Source organism: Pseudonaja textilis, chromosome 1 (assembly GCF_049901715.1).
Source record: "Pseudonaja textilis isolate UNSWEBS1 chromosome 1, rPseTex1.2, whole genome shotgun sequence".
Lineage (NCBI taxonomy): Eukaryota > Metazoa > Chordata > Lepidosauria > Squamata > Elapidae > Pseudonaja > Pseudonaja textilis.
The window spans coordinates 312549102-312571078 of NC_141990.1; the positions used below are offsets into that span (position 1 = coordinate 312549102).

General features: G+C 37.0%; 2 protein-coding genes across 2 annotated transcripts in view; one reads left to right on the top strand and one right to left on the bottom strand.

The window, feature by feature from the left end:
- The window catches only part of FANCM (FA complementation group M), a 39117-nt gene extending 24906 nt beyond the window's left edge, over positions 1-14211 (bottom strand). The window contains exons 1-9 of the mRNA XM_026698794.2: positions 13633-14211; positions 12039-12211; positions 10847-10924; positions 10059-10217; positions 6347-6478; positions 4944-5076; positions 3311-3427; positions 1828-1926; positions 1174-1358 (exon numbers count right to left, since the gene is read on the bottom strand). Of these exons, the coding sequence (XP_026554579.1) occupies positions 1174-1358; positions 1828-1926; positions 3311-3427; positions 4944-5076; positions 6347-6478; positions 10059-10217; positions 10847-10924; positions 12039-12211; positions 13633-14110 (1554 nt within the window). The 5' untranslated portion in view covers positions 14111-14211. The remainder of the gene's footprint in view (positions 1-1173; positions 1359-1827; positions 1927-3310; positions 3428-4943; positions 5077-6346; positions 6479-10058; positions 10218-10846; positions 10925-12038; positions 12212-13632) is intronic.
- Positions 14212-15392: 1181 nt separating this feature from the next.
- FKBP3 (FKBP prolyl isomerase 3) lies at positions 15393-21967 on the top strand. The gene is given in 8 exon segments (XM_026698796.2): positions 15393-15607; positions 16877-16978; positions 18350-18389; positions 18392-18456; positions 19243-19378; positions 19932-19999; positions 20648-20745; positions 21757-21967. Coding segments are annotated over 8 exon segments (666 nt in total). The 5' UTR covers positions 15393-15505; the 3' UTR covers positions 21812-21967.
- The last annotated feature ends 10 nt before the right edge of the window (positions 21968-21977 follow it).

Sequence of the window (21977 nt, forward strand, 5' to 3'; positions counted from 1 at the left end):
AACAATTGAACTTTTTTAGATAATAACTCTATGCAAACAAGTAGGATCAGTTTAAGTTGTTCAACTGTTCAGTCAACTTAGATTTATCAATTACTATACTGCTCTATTACAAAACGTTTTGTTTTCTACACAATGCATTAGCAATTGATAGTAATCACAATCACAAAGATCCAAAAGAGGGAAGGACAAATATAATGTACACATATAATTTTCTCACTCTATCTATGCCACTTTCTTAATCAAGTGAAAGCAGTTATATGTTGCTATGTCATGTGAACGCTCTAGTCCAGTTGGAGACAAAGAGAGATGGTCTAATTTTATCCCAAGAAGTCCCCAAATAACCTTAACTTGATGAACCATATTGTGCACAGCTGAGAAGCTTAATGAAGCAATAACTATGGAAATTTCCCTGTTGCTGAATCAGAAACAAACTCGGAGGAGCCCTATAAAATGACCGTATCTTTTTAGTTCTCAGTATCCACATTGAGAATGAGAGACAGAAAGCAGGCAGAAAATGTTGAGAGCAGATAGGCTTTCCTGATTCTCTAAGGGGTCAAAGATGACTAGAGCACTAGGTATTTTTAAACCCATATTCCTTTTGGAGGGGTGCTGAAAGGACACAACGGTTACCTGGTTTCTTTTATGGTGATGGAAGAACTTTGAAAGCCACTCCCTGGTTTTCTGCAACTCTGGCATTTGGGAGCAAGACAAATTCTCAAGGAGCAGCTGATACATGAAAGCTATGAGCTATGAAATTCTGCTTCTCATTACATTTTATTTCTATAGGAAGAATGACTACTTTTTGTTATTAAAAATAACTAAGAAGGAACGAGTTATTATTTGAAAAATGGAATAATATTACACATCTGAAAAACACTGAGATTCCACAACCAAATAATGATCACGTGTTTATAACTGTAAGCAGGGCAGTTATAAATTTGAGTTTTATTCATTTCAAGTGAATTTAACTTATGTCATGTGATTACAGCAGTTAAATTAAATTTTGCGCAGTGCAGCATAATTTTAAGAATTTTTACGGGTATTGCTATATTACAAACCCATTTTCTTGGCATCAGAAATCTGTTTTGGATGATAATTTACAAATATACCAAGGGTAACATTTGTTATACTGTGTAAGACAATTTGTATCTCTGCTTCCACCCATTTCATTACCTCAAGCTGTTCCTTTTGTGTAAAACCCTTAGTGTTTTTGCCTGTAGAATGGCCTACAAAAGTCATGACTCTCACAAGTGGGTAGTGATAGTTAAGCATCTCTGCAATTTCCTGAACACTGTCACGGAAGGAGGAGAAGATCATCACTCTGGTATCTGTAGGTGTCACTTCAGATGTAATCTGATCTATGTAATAGAGAAAGCAAACCAATGAACTGTACCACGATGAACACAAATGGAGAAGTTTGGTACAAATTGCCACATGCAAAATCTCCAGTTAATCAATATCACTGACTAGTATCCTAATCAAAACTAAGCATCATGCTGGTAAAATGGAACTAGTAGAGTTAAAAAAGAAGTATAGAAACAAAGAACATTTATTTTTAAATGATAAATTGTGTTGGAGTGAAAGTTGCATATACTGGTAAACCAAATATTAGCCAGAATTTCTTAAATAAGGACGGTATAAAGTGAATGGCAAAATATTAAAGAGTAAATAATCCATAATCTTAAAATTCAAAGTAGAAAACATTAGGGTGTGGAATATAAACCCAAAAAGGGATTTCCTGCATAAAATCAAATCAATTTTATTGAACAATACTAATTGATTACTTGTAGCTTTTTCATTAGCAGTCCAATTACATCCTATATGTACCTTGATGTTTTCTCCAGGATCTGAAATGTTGTAGAACAACATCTTCTAATTTCTTTAATTTGGGATGGCTATAAATGAAAGTCTTCGTGTTTTCAGCTCCTGTAAACCCGAAATTTTTAATTTTAGAAATAAAAATCCAGACAGCTTTATCTTTTTCAAAAAAAAAAATCTCCTCTGTGAAGTTAAAATTCAGAATATAATAAAATTATCTCCTTAATCCTATCATTAAGGGAAAATCCTGTAAGTTTACCAGTTAGCTGAGAGATTGTCTTTTTCCAAGAGTCTCTACCCATCCAATTCAATCCAGCAGATTAGGTATGCCTCAAATCCCATCATGGCGGGAACTAGAAGACGGGACTAGTCTGCTGAACCCCGTTATGGAATATGCTAACAACGTTGTTACTTGGTTTTACTGTTAGCCAGTTAATTATCTTGCTGTATGTATTTTCTGAATGTTTTTACTATTTTATTATTCTTAATTGTTTTATAAGTTTAGAATTGCTGTATGTATTTTCTAGATGTTTTACTGTTTTATTGTTTTAAATTCTGTAGAGATTCTCAGTCATCCAGGTCACAGTTGTCCCAAAGGTGCTTTTTCAGTAGGTAGCTGAACTTTCTTGTTTTTTTCTTGAAGACATTTTGCTTCTCATCCAAGAAGCTTCTTCAGCTCTGACTGGATAGTAGGGAATGGAATCAGTTGCCTCCTGAAAAAGCACATTTGGGACATCGTTTTAAATTGTTTTATAGAATTGTAAATGTCTATGGAGATTCTCAATTATCCAGGTCATGGTTGTCCCAAAGGTGCTTTTTAAAAGACAATTGGGCTTTCAGTTTTTTTCTTGAAAATATTTCGCTTCTCATTCAAGAAACTTCTCCAGTTCTGTTGATTTGTAGAATTCAGTTGTAGAATGTACAACTGAATTATAAAATATACTTAGAATTGTAACCTGCCCAGAGTCACTTGGATGAATTGGGCCACTATAGAAATTTAATGAATACAGGAAGAACAGAAATAGATATATCGTACAATTAATTTTTTATAATTTATTCAAATGTAACTTCGATAGAAAACTTCAGTTTGTATAGTGGTTAAAATATTAGGCTAGAGATTGGAGGATTGTGAGTTCTAACCCTGCCTTCGGCATAAAGCCAGTCAAATAATTCTGACGTAGTCACATTCTCTCAGCCCAAGGAAGAAAGCAATGATAAACCACTCCCAAAAATGTTGACAAGAAAACTGGTGGAGGAAGAGCAGAAATTTGTTAAAATAAATAAGAGCGATATCAAATTTAAAATAAAATAGAGGTACTTTTTAATATCTGAAAAAATTAGTATTCCCTTAAGCCACAATATTCATACTATATAAAGACAGTCTTCACCAGGAATATCCATGGGTATTTTAAAAATATCCTTCAATCCTTAGTAATCACTTGCTATGCTGAACAAATAACACTGCTGTATTTTGAGTAGATAAATTGCCAACCTAGTTCAATGATGTTGCCATTTGATGAAGCTGAATCCAAAAACATGTTTTCAAGCTGACTGTACAGCATCATGAATTCTTCATTACGCCCAAGTTCATTTTTGGCTCGAGTCATTCCTTAGAAAGAAAAGTAGCTGAATTTAAAAACGTTAAACTTTAGATCTCTGACTTACATAAACTGTACATCAAGCTAGACAGTTTTGTAGTCTGCAGTGAAAATTAATAGTAAAAAAAACACAGATAAGTGTACCGGTTAATGACTGCAATAAGTCTTGTCTCTCAGACACAGATAAAGGATAATGCAGTATTACAACAACATAATTAATTCAGCTGGAAAGGACATTAAAGATCTTTTAAGTCATGCTGTCACTGATGTAGCTCCTCTACTACTACAGTTTTCCTAATAGGTTTCCATCCTTTTTTTGCCTGAATTCCTGTAATGAAGGATAGGCTCATTCCAACTCCTCACTGGCAATTATTCTCCTATGAAGTAGTAGTCAGCATTATGATAAAGTTCTAATTCAAATATTTGAAAATGACTGTCAACAAAATCCCAAAGGTGCTTTTTCAAGAGGCAACTGAACTTTCTGGGGTTTTTTTTAAAGATGTTTCGCTTCTCATCCGAGAAGCTTCTTCAGCTCTGAGAATCTCCATAGACAGACAGACAGACACTATTTTTAGATAATAGAATAAAATACATTCTATACTGGAAAAAATATGTAGAAAAACATCTATCTTGGATAGACTTAGGTGAACCAGTTAAAGAAAATAGTAGGTTTGTGTTGGCTGGACACATTCCTCATATTCATGATGTGTGTCTATCTTTGTCTCTTTTAATATAGTCCCATTTTCATTATTGCCAGGCGGCAATTCTATCTATTACTCTGATATCAAAAATAAAGATCTCTGGAATGAACGACTATAGAAAAGACAAAACATGAGACACAGACAAAAGACTTGAGACAGGGACCTTATTATGCTAATTCCATCTTATTCAGCCTTATATTAAAAAGTACTTTGGAAAGCCTAAATATTAATTTTATTCACTGAATTCCAATTTCTTCAAAACCATCAGTCTGAGATCAGTGATTGATGGGTATGGTTCAAATCAACTAAAAAGCAGTATATTCTATTTTGTCTCAGCTTTTTATACCCAAAGGTTGTCAATGGTGCTTCTTCCAGAATGGGTGAATTATGTGTTTTTCCCCTCTGGTAAGAACCGATTGAAAAAACTGAAATCACTGTCAATATCTGGATCTTCTACATTACTACATGCCAATTTTTTCTCTTAAGAACATTTTGGTTTTTGTAGTGTTTACACTATTTTCTAAACAGACTTAATTGTCATTTTTTAATAATAATAAAATATACATGGAAGAACTTTCTGACATCTTTAGAAGCATTACAATATATATTTCAAATTAATTTATGAATTAGCAAATGTGAAAACAATGTTTTATTCCCATATCTTCCACACTTCTAAATACATTTTATTTCCAAGCAGTTCAGTTGATTAGTCGTAGACCAGTATAACCAGATTTCTAATATTTCTTTAAAATATTTTAATATACATGTATAATACATCTAAATGCCCATGATTAAGTTGAAATGGGAATAAAAACAGATTCCTTACCTTTTGATCCATCCATAATTCCATGTAAGAAGGTATGTAATGATCTCATTCCCATTTGCAATAACAGTTCGTAACCATGATATAAACTTATACAAAGAGCAAAATCTCCCTCTATTGCACCTTGCTGCATTCGCTGGGGAAAAAGACATTTCTAATTTCAGCCACAAAATTATAGTTACACAGATTCAGTTGTAACAGCTATTTTACTGTGATTCTACCTACAGTTTAAGTAAATAATAAAGTAAGATAGACCTCCACCTGAGTAACTATGTAAGCACTTTCTATTCAATTTCAAGCTTACTGAAAATGATCAGATGCTTTGAAAGTTAAAGCCTGGATTAGATTTCTCTATCACTGCCCATCAGGGAACCTATTTTTCTGTTGTTCGGAGACGGTTGCCTAACTGTTGCATTTATACTTCTGCAAATGTTTGTTCTGACAAGGGGGCTTAAGTTAAAATGCTACATAAATGGGATAGAAAACAGTAATGAGAAAAAAATCCATGTTTGAGACAAACACTGAAAGAATCTGAATTTATTCAGATAAACGGATAAAGCCTTTATCTAAAGTCCACAAAAATTGCCTTTTCGTAAGGCAATTTGGGCACCTCTTTTTCCTAGACATTGCAGAGTTAGATAAGGAATTCTGTAACCCAATGGTTGGATTGGAGATCCAGAAAAAGTACATTAAACCAGAAAAAGTTCTGGCTCAGCCAGAAAGGGGGGCATGGTTTTGTGTGTGCACACTTCCACAAATGCAGCTTGGCATGCATGTGCACTCCGCCACACTTCCATTGCCTGGTTCGGAACGGGCCATGGCTTGCGGGTTGGGGACCCCTGTAGATAAGAAGCACATAGGAGGTAGAAGTGGAACTAGAGCTTTGCTTTTAATGTTATGGTAAATGATTTGATGCTTTCGTTATTTTATGCTAACTCTGTGCATGCACGTCAGTGCTCATGGCTAAAGGAATAAAACCTGGACATTGTTTTCTCCTTTTCAACTCTGTTTTAGTACTTTGATTTTAGTATTCATGATAAATAACTTGGATTCTTACTGAAAGCTATTTTAATTCTGAAGGGATTTTAATCTAAGCACATTTATCCCTGCTTGATTAGGTAGAAAAAGGGAGCAAAGCAGGAAAAAAAAAAGATCATTACTTTATCTATTCTTGAGTGCCACTGTGAAAAAGTTTTGTGTAGGTTTTCCTGAAAAGGCTCTGCAAACATAAAAAGAGGCTGTAGTAAAAAAAAAAAAACTGTGAGAGAAGGCCTGAGACCTCCCCCTGCCCCATGGGAAACAGAGGGGCCAGTCCATCACATCCCAGATGTGCATTTGAATGTGACCAATTACAAATCTGATTATATAAAAAGAAAACAAATGATATACTTCTGGAGAATATGTACCTCAAAACGTGAAGCAGGGTTTTTCCTAAATTGATCTCGTGCTAGAATTATCTGATACTTTGTAAGAGCAGATATTTCATGTCGTGGTAACACCTGGAGTCTACTTAGCCGACTAGTAAAAATTTCCAAGACCTGAACATAAAAGAGAGTAGAGAGATACAAATGCTATACAGATAATCCTCAATTTATGACCATAGTTGAGACAGAAATTTCATTTGCTAAGGCAATGTGATTATAAAGTGAGATATCACATGACCACACTGCTTAATGAATCCAATCCTGGCTCTCTTGGTTAGTCATAACTCCAGATGTGTGGGATGTTCACCAGAGGGAGGAGTGCCGCAGAGAGATGGGAGGCCTGGCAGAGTCTGTATGCGAGATGAGGGACAGTGTAGCACAAACACAGGGATATTAGAGAAAGTATTTGCTGCAGCTCACGAGATTCTTGGGGCACTGTGGATCTGAGGCTGCAAGAAACCCTGGAGCTGAAGCTAATGCTACAGCCAGCCTTGGAAGACTCAGCCACTCCTCAGCTCAGTACACCCCAGCCCAGCCACATTGTGCTCCATAGGTGTTGCCTATGCCTCTACTGACAAGTTCACCCTGACCATGATGGAATAAAGCATAGGACACCCCCCAAAAAAAATACAATAATCAAGGCTCAATGCAGAAATTATTATCCAGCACACACAGTGTTGAGCTTCAAAATTTACTGACAGTAGTCACTAAACCCTGAAACCAGAGGTACTTTTCAACCGGTTTGCACCTATTCAGGCGAACTGGTAGCGGTTATTTGGCATGGGTTGCCGAACTGGTGGCAATTCTTGGCTGGCCATGCCCCCAACCTGGTCACCCGGTCGCTCACCTAGCTTTCAGTTCCCCACATGCTCTTTCTCCCCGGGGGAAAAGGAAGAAAGGCATGGACATGCAAGTATCACTTCCCCCTTGTGAGTTAAAGTGCTGGAGTGAGAAGGAGTGCGGTCTGACAGAGGGGGTGGGGGAATCCACTCAAGCCTTGGAGAAATTTAAAGGAGCTGCTTCCAAAATGCTTGTCTATTAAGTGCTGTGTGTGTGTGTGTGTGTGGGAGGGAGGGAGGGAGGGAGGGAGAGAGAGAGAGAGAGAGAGAGAGAGAGATAAAACTCTGTGCTATTATTTTTAATTGTTCCATTGTTTATGTGTTAATATTTTACACTGTCTCTACACCTAGAATGATTTTTCTGCCTTTCTTTTGCCCAGGGCTACCACATATTTTTCAGGGTTTACATGCATTCAATGTTAATAGTCCAGAGCATAAAATACACATGTGTTTATCAAGAGTTGAAAGGGACCTTGGAGGTCTTCTAGTCCAACCCCCAGCTCAGGCAAGAAAACTGAGGATGCCAAACTCTAAGTAGAAATCCTGGGAAAGGTTTCAGAATAATCCTTAGAAGAGACCTTGGGGTGAACCCTATACCATTTCAGAGAAATGGCTGTCCAGTCTTTTCTTAAAAACTTCCAGTGATTGAGCACCCAAAACTTCTGGCGACAGGCAGTTCCACTGGTTAATTGTTCTCACTGTCAGGAAGTTTCTCCATAGGTTGTTTCTCTCTGTTCAGTTTCCATCCATTGCTTCTTGTTTGCATTCTGCTTCTTTGGAAAATACATTGTCCCCTTTTCTTTGTGGCAGCCCCTTAAAAGCCTGTTGCCTATCACACTCTTGAGTAAAGCATGTGAGCCATTTCCTCCTTTCAGTGGTCCATGAAAGTACATCTATAGTATGCAGATAATAAAGTCAAAAAAGGTGAACAACATTTTTACAAAACTATAGATAAGTTGAGGCTGGGTGACAAGGAATGGCTGGGAGGGGAGGGGCCACGTGAGGCACCCCTTGATGTGAGTGACATTGAGTTGGCCCCGCCCACCCAGTCACTTGACCACTAAGCCATACCCACCCAGTTACATGACAAGCCACGCCCACCAAACAAGCCATGCCCACATAACTGGTAGTAAAAAAAATTTGAATTCCACCACTGCCTGAAACTCAACACTTCCTGTTACATGATGCCTGCCATAAAAGCCTACACCATTATTTGGACATAAACCTACAAAGCCATAAATAAAAAGACCCAATTATTTGAAAAGATGCCTCCAACGTTATTTAAACCATATGATACGATTGGTATAAAAGTCCTGTTGTGGCCCCAAAGGTGGTTATGATTCACTGTACGCTGACCTGAAGTAAGGCTTTTTCCTTGGCAGATTCCCAGTTATAAAATTCTCTACTGAGAATACAACTACTTCCCTACCTTGTTTTAATCTTTGTTGGACAAGTTTGTTTTTCCAGACACTTGCATGTTAACAACTATCCGAGGAAAACACTTTTGATTTAATTCTTTATAACTGTTCTATTCCTTGTACAATTGTTTCATTTTATAGCTCACTTCCCCACCACCCTCCTCAATTTTTTTTTCGTGGAAGGATGTTTTTTATATTTTGTATACCATTTTGGGCTCCTTTAAGATAAATAGCGGTATAAAAAGAAAACAGTTAACAATGTAATAATCAAACAGTAATTAAATGCATTAACCAAAACCAAGACTATAACTACAGAAGACAGTAAATCTGGCCACAAATATAACTCATCATTACCATCTAAAATCAATAGTTGTTTTTTGAGGCTAGTGCTGAAGATTCTCTGAAATGTCTGAGATTTTAATTTTAACAAAGATTTGTTTGTTACAAACATTTATAAAGCAATCATAATTACAGCTCATTATAATGTAGTCTGCACAAGGCCAACTAGAAAATTAAAGTACAAGATCTCCAAATATCCTTTCCAAGTTCAGCATCTACTTAATTACAAACCTGTCCAAAGCCAGTTTCTGAATTCTTCCAAGAATAAACTACAACCTTTGATCAGACACGCTAGAGTGACTTTAATGAGAAACTGCAGCAAAATGCAAACCCAATCAGGAAAATTCACCAACACTGTTAAGCATTCTATTGTCAATCTGCTTTAATTACATGTCACTGTTCAAAGTTTTAAACTACTGAAAAATAAGTTCAGAAACACACCACTAAATTCAGTGTTTTATTTAACAGGTTCAATGAGCAGAACTCCCTTAGTAAAATGAGAAATAAATTTAATTATTATCTTGTATTTCAAGTTGAAGGACTCAGGATGGAATTAGAAAAGGTTGTTAAAGGAATTGCTAATACAGAAAGTTGCAGCTGTGATGAGTGTAACAAATGGTGGGACAGTACTGCCTAGCAACAAGAAAGTTAGAAGTTAGGACATGCTAGACAAATGCTAGCTAAGGCACATAGATATATAACCTTTGGCAACCTCTACCTTATAATAGTAAAAGACACACCTCTTTTGATAAGCTTATTAACATAAATATGTGATGTATGAAGAAGGGTAAAGTAGAAGAAACCGATCAAAAGAAACATGTGCCAAGGAACCAATTATTTATTCTTAGGGTGTTAACTTCCTTAATCATAGCTGTATAAATTTTGTATTTGTGCATGGTTCTGGGTCTTGGCTCCTTTAGCTTCTGAGACTCTTTTGTTGGAGTACTCCAATAAAACATGCCATTCCTTGTATCTGGTGGTTTTTATTGGCTGTTGAACCCATGTTGGGTACAACAAAATGTTGAATAAAATTTTACCTAATTCCTGCATGTTAATTCTACCTTCATTTTCATAATTCTAAAACAGAATGAAACTCACCCGTATGTAAGCATTCTGAATTTCAGTCAATTCTTTCCCAAGTGGAACAACACATTTTTCAATTCGTCGCTCATGAGAATAAGGCTGTATATCAGGAGAATCTTCAGAGCAAAGTTCTATGTGGGAAATTAACAGGTTGGTAATAACCTGCTGTACAGCCTGTTAAAAAAAGTGGCAAATAAAATTGTGCTGCATCTCTGTTAGGCATATGTTAGCATAATAAAAAATCAGACATTTGGACACAGAATTTCAGAGCTGAAGTCTTTTACTAATCTTCACAGTCTGTAAATATTAAAGAGTAAATGAGGGAAAAATTCAAGTTGTCCTAACTGGGGTTAAAGCAAACTTATTAAGATGCAAACACCTAATTATCCATCACAAAATTGCCAATGTCAGGCTGGCTGTGCATCTATGATTTTTAAATTAAAAAAAAAAAGTTGGGATAATCTTGTGAGTGTATTTCTTTTAAGTTAATTTTAAAAGCTTACCCCTCAAAACTGGTAAAAAAAAATACCCAAAACATAAATACTGCACTTCACTTCACAATGTATTTATAGAAGATCGCAGTAGCTTCCAATATTTTACTAATAGCACCTATTAAGGAATAGTTTGGGGCCCTTCCCTACTGTCTGTTTAAACTGTCAGCTGATAAAAAAAAACTGTGTAAGGAGGAAAACAACTCTGGAGAACTGAGGTGCATTCAAGTATAGCAGTAGCTTTAAAATCAACAGAGATAATGTATAATTATTAAGAAAATCTAGCTCCCTCAACAAAAAGAATTGACTCACCTTTGCATCACTGCCAGGAGTTGCACTTAGTGCCAAGACTCGAAACTCTTTGGTGTATTTGCATAATTCTTTCACAACCTGAAGGGAGAATAACTTTCATCACCACTAAGTTTATTCTATTACATCCAGCATAATTCTGATAACATGCAAAATATGAACAAAGCAAATTCTGACTCTCAAATTAGTAGCATCTAACAGAAAACCAAAAATCAGTTTCAGTAAAATAAATTTGTATCTTGCTGTGGTTTAAGCCTGTATTTGTAAACTTATGCTATGTGATAAAACCCAGACGATATTTATTTTCTGGTTAAGAGTTTAAATACATACACAGAGTTCCATGAGACCACACTGCTGAAAATAAACTGCAAAATTGTCAGCTTTCAGTGCAGCAATTTTTGCAGCTGTGAGACCCTCAAAAAGTTGGAATGTTTGAGTTATAAACTCTAACTTAAACATTCCATTTTTTTTATTTTTTCTATTCTGACTTCCACTGTTATTAGTATTGCCAGAAATCAGAGTTTAAAAGATGAGATAGATACCATGTCTTCTATCAAAATAGCTGTTGATTTCCCCTTTTCCTTTTATTGCCCTAGGACCAAACACTTTTTCTAGATTTTTTCTTCCTTTTCTTTGATAACATTCTTACTCAAATTATATTATTTATATGTTGCCTCTTCTGTTATGTTGAAATGCAGAAAAAAGTAGAAAAAGATTAATCCCACATCAAAAAAAATCTGGAAATAAAAAATAAAATAGAAAAGAAATGCATACTTGGGCGTACTAGCTAGAGGTAAAACAGAATCTACTTCAGATTTACTACTTAAAACCAATACAAGATTTTCTACCTATAAGATGACATTTAAGAGCCACCTAGTGGCCAAAAAAAAAGTTTGTGCCTGTAGAATGAAAAGTGGAATTTTTCCTAAAATCCTGTTTTTTGTTGCAGTCTTTTTCAATACATGTACTGAAAAGTCTATGTAAATATACAATTCTAAATCAGTTCAAAATAGCCTAACCAGATTCTAAAGTGCTCATCAACAGCCAGAAGATACTTTAGAGCAGTAGTGTCTTGATCCAATTTAAAATCTCCGTTTAGAAATTAGTTCAGGTTAATATGTGCTCCCAAGTAGACTGCTTTTTAAATAATAATCTATTCAGAGACAGAGTATAAGCTTGTACAACCCCACAATACCTGACAATATGCATGATTTCCAAGCGCTTTATGGGCTTCATCAATAACCAGGCATTTAATTTCTGCTGCTGGACATGTGCCACGAGAGAGATCATTTGCCATTATTTGAGGAGTGAGAAAGAAGACTCTTTTGGTGCGCCAGATTTCTTTCCGATCAACAATTTGAGTACCTCCTGAGAAAAGATAAGAAAAACGTGTATGTCTAAACATATTGTACATAGTGCAGCCATTTACTAGCAATTAATATGAACTATATATTCTAGTAGAGTTTACATTAAATGCATTCTTATACATTTAAAAATCAGCCTTCAGGTTTCTACATTACTAGCCAGAAAAATATTTTTTTAGTGACAGCATTTCAAAATGATACTGGTAATACTGTGCTGAAAATAGAAAATTACTTGTGATCATGAATAGTCACAGATCAAATTGAGGAAATTCACTTGAACTATTTTTTTAAAACTAAAATCCACCAAATCTGTTGAATTACAACTCACCAAATAGTTAACACTAGCTTGGAAAACAGAAAGTACAAGCTTGGAAAACAGAAAGTCCCAGCAAGACTGGTTCATTGCAAGTATCCTTGGTGTGTTTGGGTACTAGAAGCCTACATATTCACACACACACACATTTCATTTTGTAAAAAATATACTCAAAATAATCAGGATTAAATCCTCTACCCATTTTAAACATGCAGAGCAGTAGTTCTTAAAACTGGGGATAAATACTGCCAAGGAGGTAATCTGAACATATCCCAGGGTAATGGAGTAACAGTTAGGGACTGCCCCTTCCAAAATACTTGAGTAAACAATAATCAAGTTTGTGGGAATAATATTTGAGACTATGGTAAGAAAACAGGTAATTAATTTAAGAAATTCCACTCTGAAAGGATTTAATGGCTAGATTTAACCACATTTCTCTTAACTAGTTTGAGTGCAGACTTGGTGAAAGTCAAAATTTAGCACATAAGCAGGAATGCAAATAAACCACATGAAAAAAACCTGAGAAATACCGTAATAACAGGTATTACAAGCTTTCCTCCTAAATTATGCAGCTTTGTACAGAAAGACTGGATTTTGCAAATAAACATCTAATATCTAAAAATAAATTAACAAAGATCTACCTTGTGCTGCTCCTAAAAGTCACAACTGCCATTCAATTTACTTCTGTGTAGAGAAATACACACAACACCCTTCAGCCTTTATTTTTTTAAAAACAAGACTGCTGAATAAGGGACAAGATAAACCCTACAATGAAACCAACAACCTAGTCAAAGCTTAATACATACGAGATGCGACACATCAACAGATTGGGGCTGTTTGGATGGTGATATCGATCCAATCGAAACAGGCCCGTTGAAAGAATAAAAAAGAAATCCTTTCGGTCCAGTTTCACTACTTTTTTGTTTCCAGGGATAAAAGAGGTGCCTTATCCTAGAACTTCTTTTCAACTTCATAGTCTTACAACTCTGCTCCCACCCCCACTAGTGATCACACCCGGCTTAGCTTCCCACGGAGCAGACAAAGACACTAAGTCGGCTCCTGCGAAAGCAGCGCGATCCTGAGACACGGGCCGAACGTGACCAAACACCCACCCGTCATCTCGGCCATATGCGCAGCGGGAATGCCCAGGAGGCGGGCGCACGCCTCCCGTTGCTGAGCCACCAAAGGCTTGGTCGGGGCCAGGAAGAGGATCTTGCCGCCGGGGAACCACCGGTAGAAATTGTACATGACCACGGCGGCTACCAGTGTTTTGCCCAACCCTGTCGGCAGGCAGAGCAGCGTGTTGGCCAGGAGCGCTTCCCACGACGCTCGAACTTGGTAGGCGCGCTCCTCCACGCAGCCGCCGGACGGGAACATCCACAGAGCGCCCGGCGCGCCGCCGATGAATCCCCGGGCAGCCGAAGCGCCTGACGGAGGGGGCCAAGAGGACGGCGAATCCGCTGCCTCGGCTTCTATGGCTGCAGCCAGCAGCGCCGCCTCTTCTTCTTCCTCCTCTTCCGCAGCCGGCGCAGGAGTCGGCTGCGTTCCCCATGCTTGGAAGAGCGTGGCCTGCCGGCTTCTGCCTTTCATTTCAGCAGCGCCGCCGCCGTTGTCGCCTTCCCGCTGTTCTCCCGCAACCCCTCTCAATGGGCAGCGACGCCATCTTGTCGGCCGCCGAAAAACCCGCCAGCTTCGAGGAGGGCCCTGATTGGCCGAATTGAAGAGAGGCGGATCGGTCACGTGATTCCATTCGTTCGCTATTCTCCTCCCCCACCCCCTATGAACGAAGGCGGATGAAGGATAATGTTGCAGGATCCGATCTGGGTTGATCACTGGGATCAGAGGGTGTTTTTTTTTTTTTTTAATCTCCCGAGCTTTTGGACTCGTGGCTGAAGCCCATATTTAGGGAACTTCTCTCTAGCCAAAACCTCTGTTCCAGGTGACCGACCCAGACTGGATCTTTTTTATTCGTTTATATCAGAAATAGAGGCTCCGACAACGAAGGGACCAACTCCCCCCGCCCCCCGTTTATTACTGAAGCGCCTGCAGACATGCAACTAAGACGATGTCTGTTTCAACTAATCACTTGCAAGACTTTGTCAAAGAACTGTTAGGAATATCACAGGCGAGCATTTGGCTTTTTAACTTTCCAGAATCTTTTTCCGCTATGTATTCAAAATGTAGTGTGATTAATATATATATGTGTTTGTGAGAGAGAGAGAGAGAGGCAGAAAGACGTGCGTTCATGCCCACTCTCAAAAGAATTTTATATATATATCTTTGAGAGTGAGCATCAGAATTTCATTTTTAATGTGTGCCAGTGTGCTCACAGAAAAAAGTGTCAATAAAGGTTACGTTATCTTAAATCTCCATTTCTGACATTAAAAAAAACACTCAACTATTAACATCCACGCTTAAATTTTCTTGCAAAACTATTGCGCAAGTCTTGACGGGAGTCAAAGCAGGAACGGAGTACGCTTCCTAGCATACCTTGCGAAGATTCCCTGTTGGGGCGATTTCTCTGGTAGCTTGGTTCTGCGTTTTTGATGCCCCGTATACCGCGCAGTCCCCCTAGAACAGAAATCAAGAAGTAGAAATATAAGGTAGAACTAGGATTTTTTAAAGGGAACAACCAACTTTCCACGAAATTCCGATGCCGATTAGCGTACATTCAAAGTGACAATAAAGTTATTCTGTCTATCTAATTTATTTTAAATTACAATCTAAATGCATCGGAAATTGCTCTGCCAGTCTGGCTTGTCTGGTCTGGTCCAGCCAATCACGGAACAGGAGCCTCTGCTTTCTCGGGTAAACTACGCTACCCAGCATGCCCAACGGGAAGAGGCGAACGGAACCGCGTATGGATGGAGGTGGCGGGGCGCGCCAAAGTGTGCTGCAATTGTGTTTTGTGCTGTGGGCTTGTGAGGGGAACCTGAAGAGTTCCCGGACTTTCTCCGAGTGGGCGCCTGCGTTTGAGGCGATGTAATGGCGGACCGCGCGCGCCCTTGGAGCCTGGAGGAGCTGCGGAGCGAGGAGCTGCCCAAGCGGGAGATTGTCCACTTTCTGCAGGACCAAGCGGCACATAGGGTAGGGGATCCGAGGCGCGATCTGACGGGTGGGCAGGCTCCACCCATGCGGGTTAGCCTGGATTCGTGTAGCTTTAATGTGGCCAGGAGATGTGTGCAAAGTTGCGAAGTCCCCTCCTCTCCTGCCTTTTTTAGCCCTCGTTGCCCAGTTTCTTTTAGTCAGGGCTCCCTCTTTCTTTAACCCTGTCCCGCTCTTGGAAGCGAACCATATAGATCTCTCTTCGGTTGTGATGAGAGCCTTTCGGTGGGACTGAGTTATCTTGCCTCCCCTTTTTCATTTCACGTGGCTGCGGCATTCCCACATGGGCTGTGGTCGTAAGCATAGCGGGGGGAAAAACAGCCTTCCTACGCTTGTGAGGGGGGCGGTTGGGAGGGGATAGGGATTGCTGATTCCATTACTGACAGGCCAAGATAAAGTAATTTATAACCATAGATTATAAATTAGTGCTCCTGCACTAATTCATTCTTGCAGATTTTAATATATTGATTTTTTTTCCTTGTGATTTGTTGAGTGATCATTGGATGCCATTTGGCATACTTTGCTTTGAATTTCAAAGCATAGCAAAACATTAAAATAATGCTGTTAAAGGCAATAGTCTTTTTTTTTTTGAAATGCAAGAAAACTGCCCTTTGGATTATGTATCAAAAAGTAGGCCTTGGAGAGGGCTTCCAGTAGCCATTCATCTGTTATCTGTGTTAATACGAAAGGAATTGCTAGGGGATAAAAAAATATCCTAATTTTTTTCAAATTGAAATAGTTTAGATGAATCCAAGAGCAAAGGAGAAGGGCAGTACCTTATATTTTTAATTTAAGCTGATTTAGATTTATGGAGATAAGATCATAGACATTTTTATTTGGAATATTGTGAAATAGTGATTTATTTTTAAATTTAAAGCTGATCTGCAATTTCATGGTTTACTTACATTGCAAATGAATTTGTTTATCTTCCATAAAATTGGCAGATATGAAAAATCAAGAGGAAGAGAATAGTATTCTTTTCAACTGTGTGTTTTGCTCTTTTTCTGTCTTATGATTGGGTTCTGTTCTGCAGTTTGCTGTGAACACCCTGAATGGATTTCTTGGTATAGGAATCACATGATTTTGGATTTCAGGAGCAATAATTGGATTTATTTGATGTTATCAGAAACTTTATATAGACTTCAAATTTCCATTTTGTAAAGTGTAGGTACTATTCCAGCTCACTTTGCAGTATAGGAAAGCTTGTCATTTATTACAGGTAGCTGAACTAATCTTAAGTTTTGTTTGTAGTTTCTTGCAGAGCACAAGTTGCTTGGTCAGATAAAAAATGTGGCTAAAACAGCTACTAAGGATCAATTAATAACAGCATACAATCAACTCTTTGAAACCAAGGTAGGTCTTACACCTGTCTTACTTTACCAGTGCTTTATTTGTAAACTGAAAATGAATGAAAAACTCAGTGGATAGATCTAGTATTTTTTCTACAAAAGGTGCTTGAGAATCTCTACTTAAAAAGACTGCTGTGCTGAAGAAATCGTCTTTGTTTTTTTATTGTTGAACTTTCTGCTTGAAAGAAAAAATAAAACTGATTTGGGTTTTGATTATTCAGTAGATTTTGGTTATAGAAGTGACTGGTATTTTCTATTTTAGATAAGTAAAGAGTTGATATTATATATATTATGTATCTTACTGCACTGAAAGAAGTTGGAAATCACTTTTTGTTTTCTTTCTTCACTCTCCTCTTCTTCGCCCCTTCATTTCTCTCTTTTTGTATTGTCTTTATATTTCTATTTTATATTGAGTAAAAACTTTTAATAAAGATATTTTTTAAAAGAAATTTTTGTTTAAATACCTATATGTACTGCTTCCAGTCAGACTAGGTTGAGTACATAAATATGGTCAAACTAGCTTTTAAAACTTGTGTTACATGGATGTTTTCTGCAAAATGTTTTCTGCTATATAGTATTATATATTTTATATGGCAGAACTATGACATTTTAGAGAAGGTTTTTAAGATTGCACCAAGAAAATGTAAGTGAACATTCAAAATATAATAAGTAGGATTACGTTCATATTATTCAATATTATAATAATATACCAGGGAACAATAGAGTAGAACAGGGGTCCCTATCCCCCAACCCACACCCTAGTATCAGGTCCTGCTGCTGCCGGCTGTCTGCAGAGGAGAAGTTGGGGGTTGCTGGAATAAAAAACAAAGAGTTGGCAAAAATCACAAAGTTTCAAGTTCTAAAAATTGACATTGAAAGGTTCTAGTAAATGGCTATTGTGGTCCAAGTGGCTATAGTCACACTGTCTGCAATATTAAAAAAAATCTTGGTTGGCACTTATACAAACTACATATTGACAAAAAACCCATTTGTCAATTGCAAATGGCCACATTACTTAGCTACATACTTATACTACGATGATACAACATTCTATATTCTTGGTAAGAACTTGATGTTTGCAAAGGACAACATCAGCTAAAGAACTGGCAGCTGTGACTTCATATTGTTGTGAACAGATATGCTCAAATGGCTCCTTTGCTAGATGTCCATTCTTAATCCCCTTATCTAGAGTTGTATAATTGTTTTTATCATATTTACTTTTTAATCTGGATTTTATGTATTTATTGTTTGATTGTTGTACAGAACCTAGAAATGTCTTTTGTGAAATGGGCAGTTGTAAAATTTGATTAATAAATACTTTTCATAGCACTATTATAACTTCCTTAGGTAGATCACTAAAATGTATATTTCCCAGAGCTTTAAAGACACAGAGAACACTGAACAAGTAGCAGAACAGCTAAAAATATCAAGATTGATGAAAACCAGCCCAAAAAGACAAAATCTGAAGAAGTTGTTGATGAGGTAAGTTGGAAAGTACCTCAATCATGTTTTTCAATTTCTGCTAGGTGAATAAATTAATATATATATATATATATATATATATATATATATATATATATATATATATATATATATATATATATATACACACACACACACACACACACACACACACACACACACACACACACACACACACACAAATTAGAAAAGACATTAAAGAATAACAATACATCTACCATAGCCAAGATATGTAAGAGACAAGTTATTTGGTCTCTTGAAAATGTTGCTGTAATTATAAAAATATTCTGCAAAATAGGTCAATCCTATATAGCTGCTTAAAGTTAAGTTCTCTGATAGTTGTGTCTGATTTTGAGCTGGTAGTGATTCCATTATGTTCATTTGATCTTTTGGAGTTCTGACTTCTGAAATTAGTTGCATTTTCCATATATATAACAACATGATCAACTCAAGCTTGAACACATAATTATTTTAAAATAAAATTTATATGATCAAGCTTAGTGGTGTATGTCACAAAACTCTATACATATTTTTAAGAATAAAGTCTATTATAGAATACTTTTCTGAATATGTGCGAGCAAAATGATATAGTTTATAGTTTTACCTTTTTTGGGATCAGCTACAAAGCTACTTGCAAAGAATTTTCAGTTCAATAGTGAACTGAATGTATGAAAAGGAAAGTGGACTGTTTATATCCTTCTAAAGATGTACCATATAGAACTTTGAATATCTGTATTTTTAAAATAGCGAAATTTAGTGTTTTGTTTCTCTCCATTTTCATTGTAGGCTCCCCCAAAATATACAAAGTCAATTCTGAAAAAGGGAGATAAAACTAACTTTCCAAAAAAGGGTGATATTGTTCATTGTTGGTATACAGGCAAGCTGCAAGATGGAACTGTTTTTGACACTAATATTCAGTCAAGTAAGTGCTTAGATAGCTTTAAAAAAAAAAGCTGGCGAAGTTTTTAAAGAAGTTTTTAAAGTGGTCCTTACTGAAGGCAAGGTAATGGGAGCTGCAGTGTCTCTCAAACAATAAATTGGAGCTGAGTAAGACTGTAAATGTTCTACATTTAGCATTTGTTCAAGCCATGTTGGAAAAAAGATGGAAAAACTTTTTTAAAGTGTTTTATTCCACTATTTTTATAAGTAAAATTCAAGGTGGCACACACCTGATATTCTCTCCTATTTTCACGACAGCAACCATGTAAGAGAATTGGGCTAAGAAAGAGTGGTCCAAAATCACTGTTGGCTTTCATAACTAATGTAGTATTAGAACTGAGTTTCCTGATTTTTAGCCTGGTGCCTTAACAATCTACAGCAGGCTTTAGACTTTACTAGAAATCTTGTGAATCAAGTCTGATCTTCCTTAGTGTATTTTGTACCCAGAAAGGAGAAAGATGCAAATACTCTGTTAAGATTTGAAATTAGTAAGCATTCCCTGTTAAACTGAGTTTGCAACCAAATCTATTTTTCAGGTTCAAAGAAAAAAAAAGCATCTAAACCACTGAGCTTCAAAGTTGGTGTCGGAAAAGTGATTCGAGGTGTAAGTGTGCTAATGTGGGTGACTGAGTGTATCAAGTTCTCATACCCTTTCATTATTAGAAAATAGTTTTGGCTCTGCAGCTGTTCAGCCATCTGTTTCTTTCAGTAAGAGGAGGCATATATGATCCCATGAGCCCTTTAGATTCTTCTATCCTTCCAGGAATGAGAACACCATTGAATGTCTGCCCATACATTTTCTGCAGATCTTGGACCAGTGTCCAACTGTCAGAGGTTTTGGAAGAGGGCTATGTATCATACATATATACATCACATGCATCATGTATATCATGTTTGCAGATGTCACTTCTGATGCTTTTCTTAGTTCTAGTTTTGGGTTGTAGGAAGATTGTTTACTAATTCTGCATCTCTACCAAGACAAGAGACTGCAATCTTCAGGTCTGTAGATCTGTATTTGTGACCTGTGATATTGCGGTCTCTGGGTCCAATTAATCGAGTCCAATCTACTTAATTTTCAGAGGAATTTTGTAGGCCTGATGAAAGTATCTTGTACTATTTCTAAATAATATCTAAATGTGTTGTGTGGAAAATGTTAACAGAAAGGCTTCAAGCAGCAGTGGAGAATGAAAAAGGCTTTTTATCTGACCTTATTGATACTGTAACCAGAACAAGTTTCTTTTCTATTTTTCAGTGGGATGAAGCCTTACTGACAATGAGCAAAGGAGAAAAGGCTAATTTGGAAATTGAGCCAGAATGGGCTTATGGGAAGAAAGGACAACCCGATGCAAAGTATCCTGCTAACATTTCTCATTATGTAAATTGCAAAAACCATTTTTCCTATACAATAGAGATTGAGAAAATTCCCCCACCATTTTACAGTATTGCAGAAGTCCCCATTGTTGTCCATAATATTAAGTATCTTAATTGACATCAGTGGGATGGATCTTCATTGACATATCTCTCATTGTGAAAGAACTGGAAAGATTTCTCAGGGGTGGGGAGGTAAGGAGAGACAGAATAAGGCAAAATTCAAGTGGTAATCTTCAGTATTCTCATCTAATATTGGATGCAAAGCAGAAAGGGGGAAAACTTGTTGCCTGATTTTTATCACTAAGTTATCTTTAATTGTCTACAGTAATGATTTGACTGGGGAGAGGGAGGGAAGACTCCTTAAATTGAAGCATCTAAGGATTAAAAGGTAGAAAAGGAAAAATGGGACATTGGTGGGTGGAATTTCATGCTTACATCTAAAGGGACATTGCTTACACAATGTCTAGGTACTTTTCATTTATGAGCATTCATTACAGGTAGTCTTCAACTTGGGACAATTGAGCCAAAATTTGTTAAGTCCATTCTATGACTTTTCTTGCCATGGTGGTTAAGTGAATCACTGTAGTTATTAGTCAACTGGTGTTAAGTGAATCTGGCTTCCCTGTTGACTTTGCTTGTCAGAAGGTTGCAAAACGGGATCATGACCTCGGGACATTGCAGCCATCATAAATGAGCCAATTGCCAAATGTCTAAATTTTGATCATGTGACCATGGGGATGCTACAATGGCTGGAAGTGTGAAAAATGGTCATAAGTCACTTTTTTCAGTGCCTTCGTAACTTTGAACAGTCACAAAATTGACTATTGTTAAGTCAAGGACTACCTGTACATGGTTGCCAAAGTTCCCATCTGAGTTAAACACTGAGCAAAAATAACTTGCAACTTAGAAAACATTACACCAGCTTTTCGAGTATAGATACATTTGCAACCACAATCTACTATATAAGAATTTCCTTAACTTCTATTTCAGGATTCCACCCAATGCAAAGCTTTTCTTTGAAATTGAATTAGTAGATATTGAATGATATATTGTCTCCTCTTCAGTCTTGAATATTTGTGAAGACACAGTACTTCCAATTTCAGGGAAATGCAAATGTGGCCTTTTATCAGATGGAGGAATCAAGATTCTTACTGCAATTATAGTACAATGTCTGTATTACTAAAAACTACTTTATATGTGACTTTGACTGA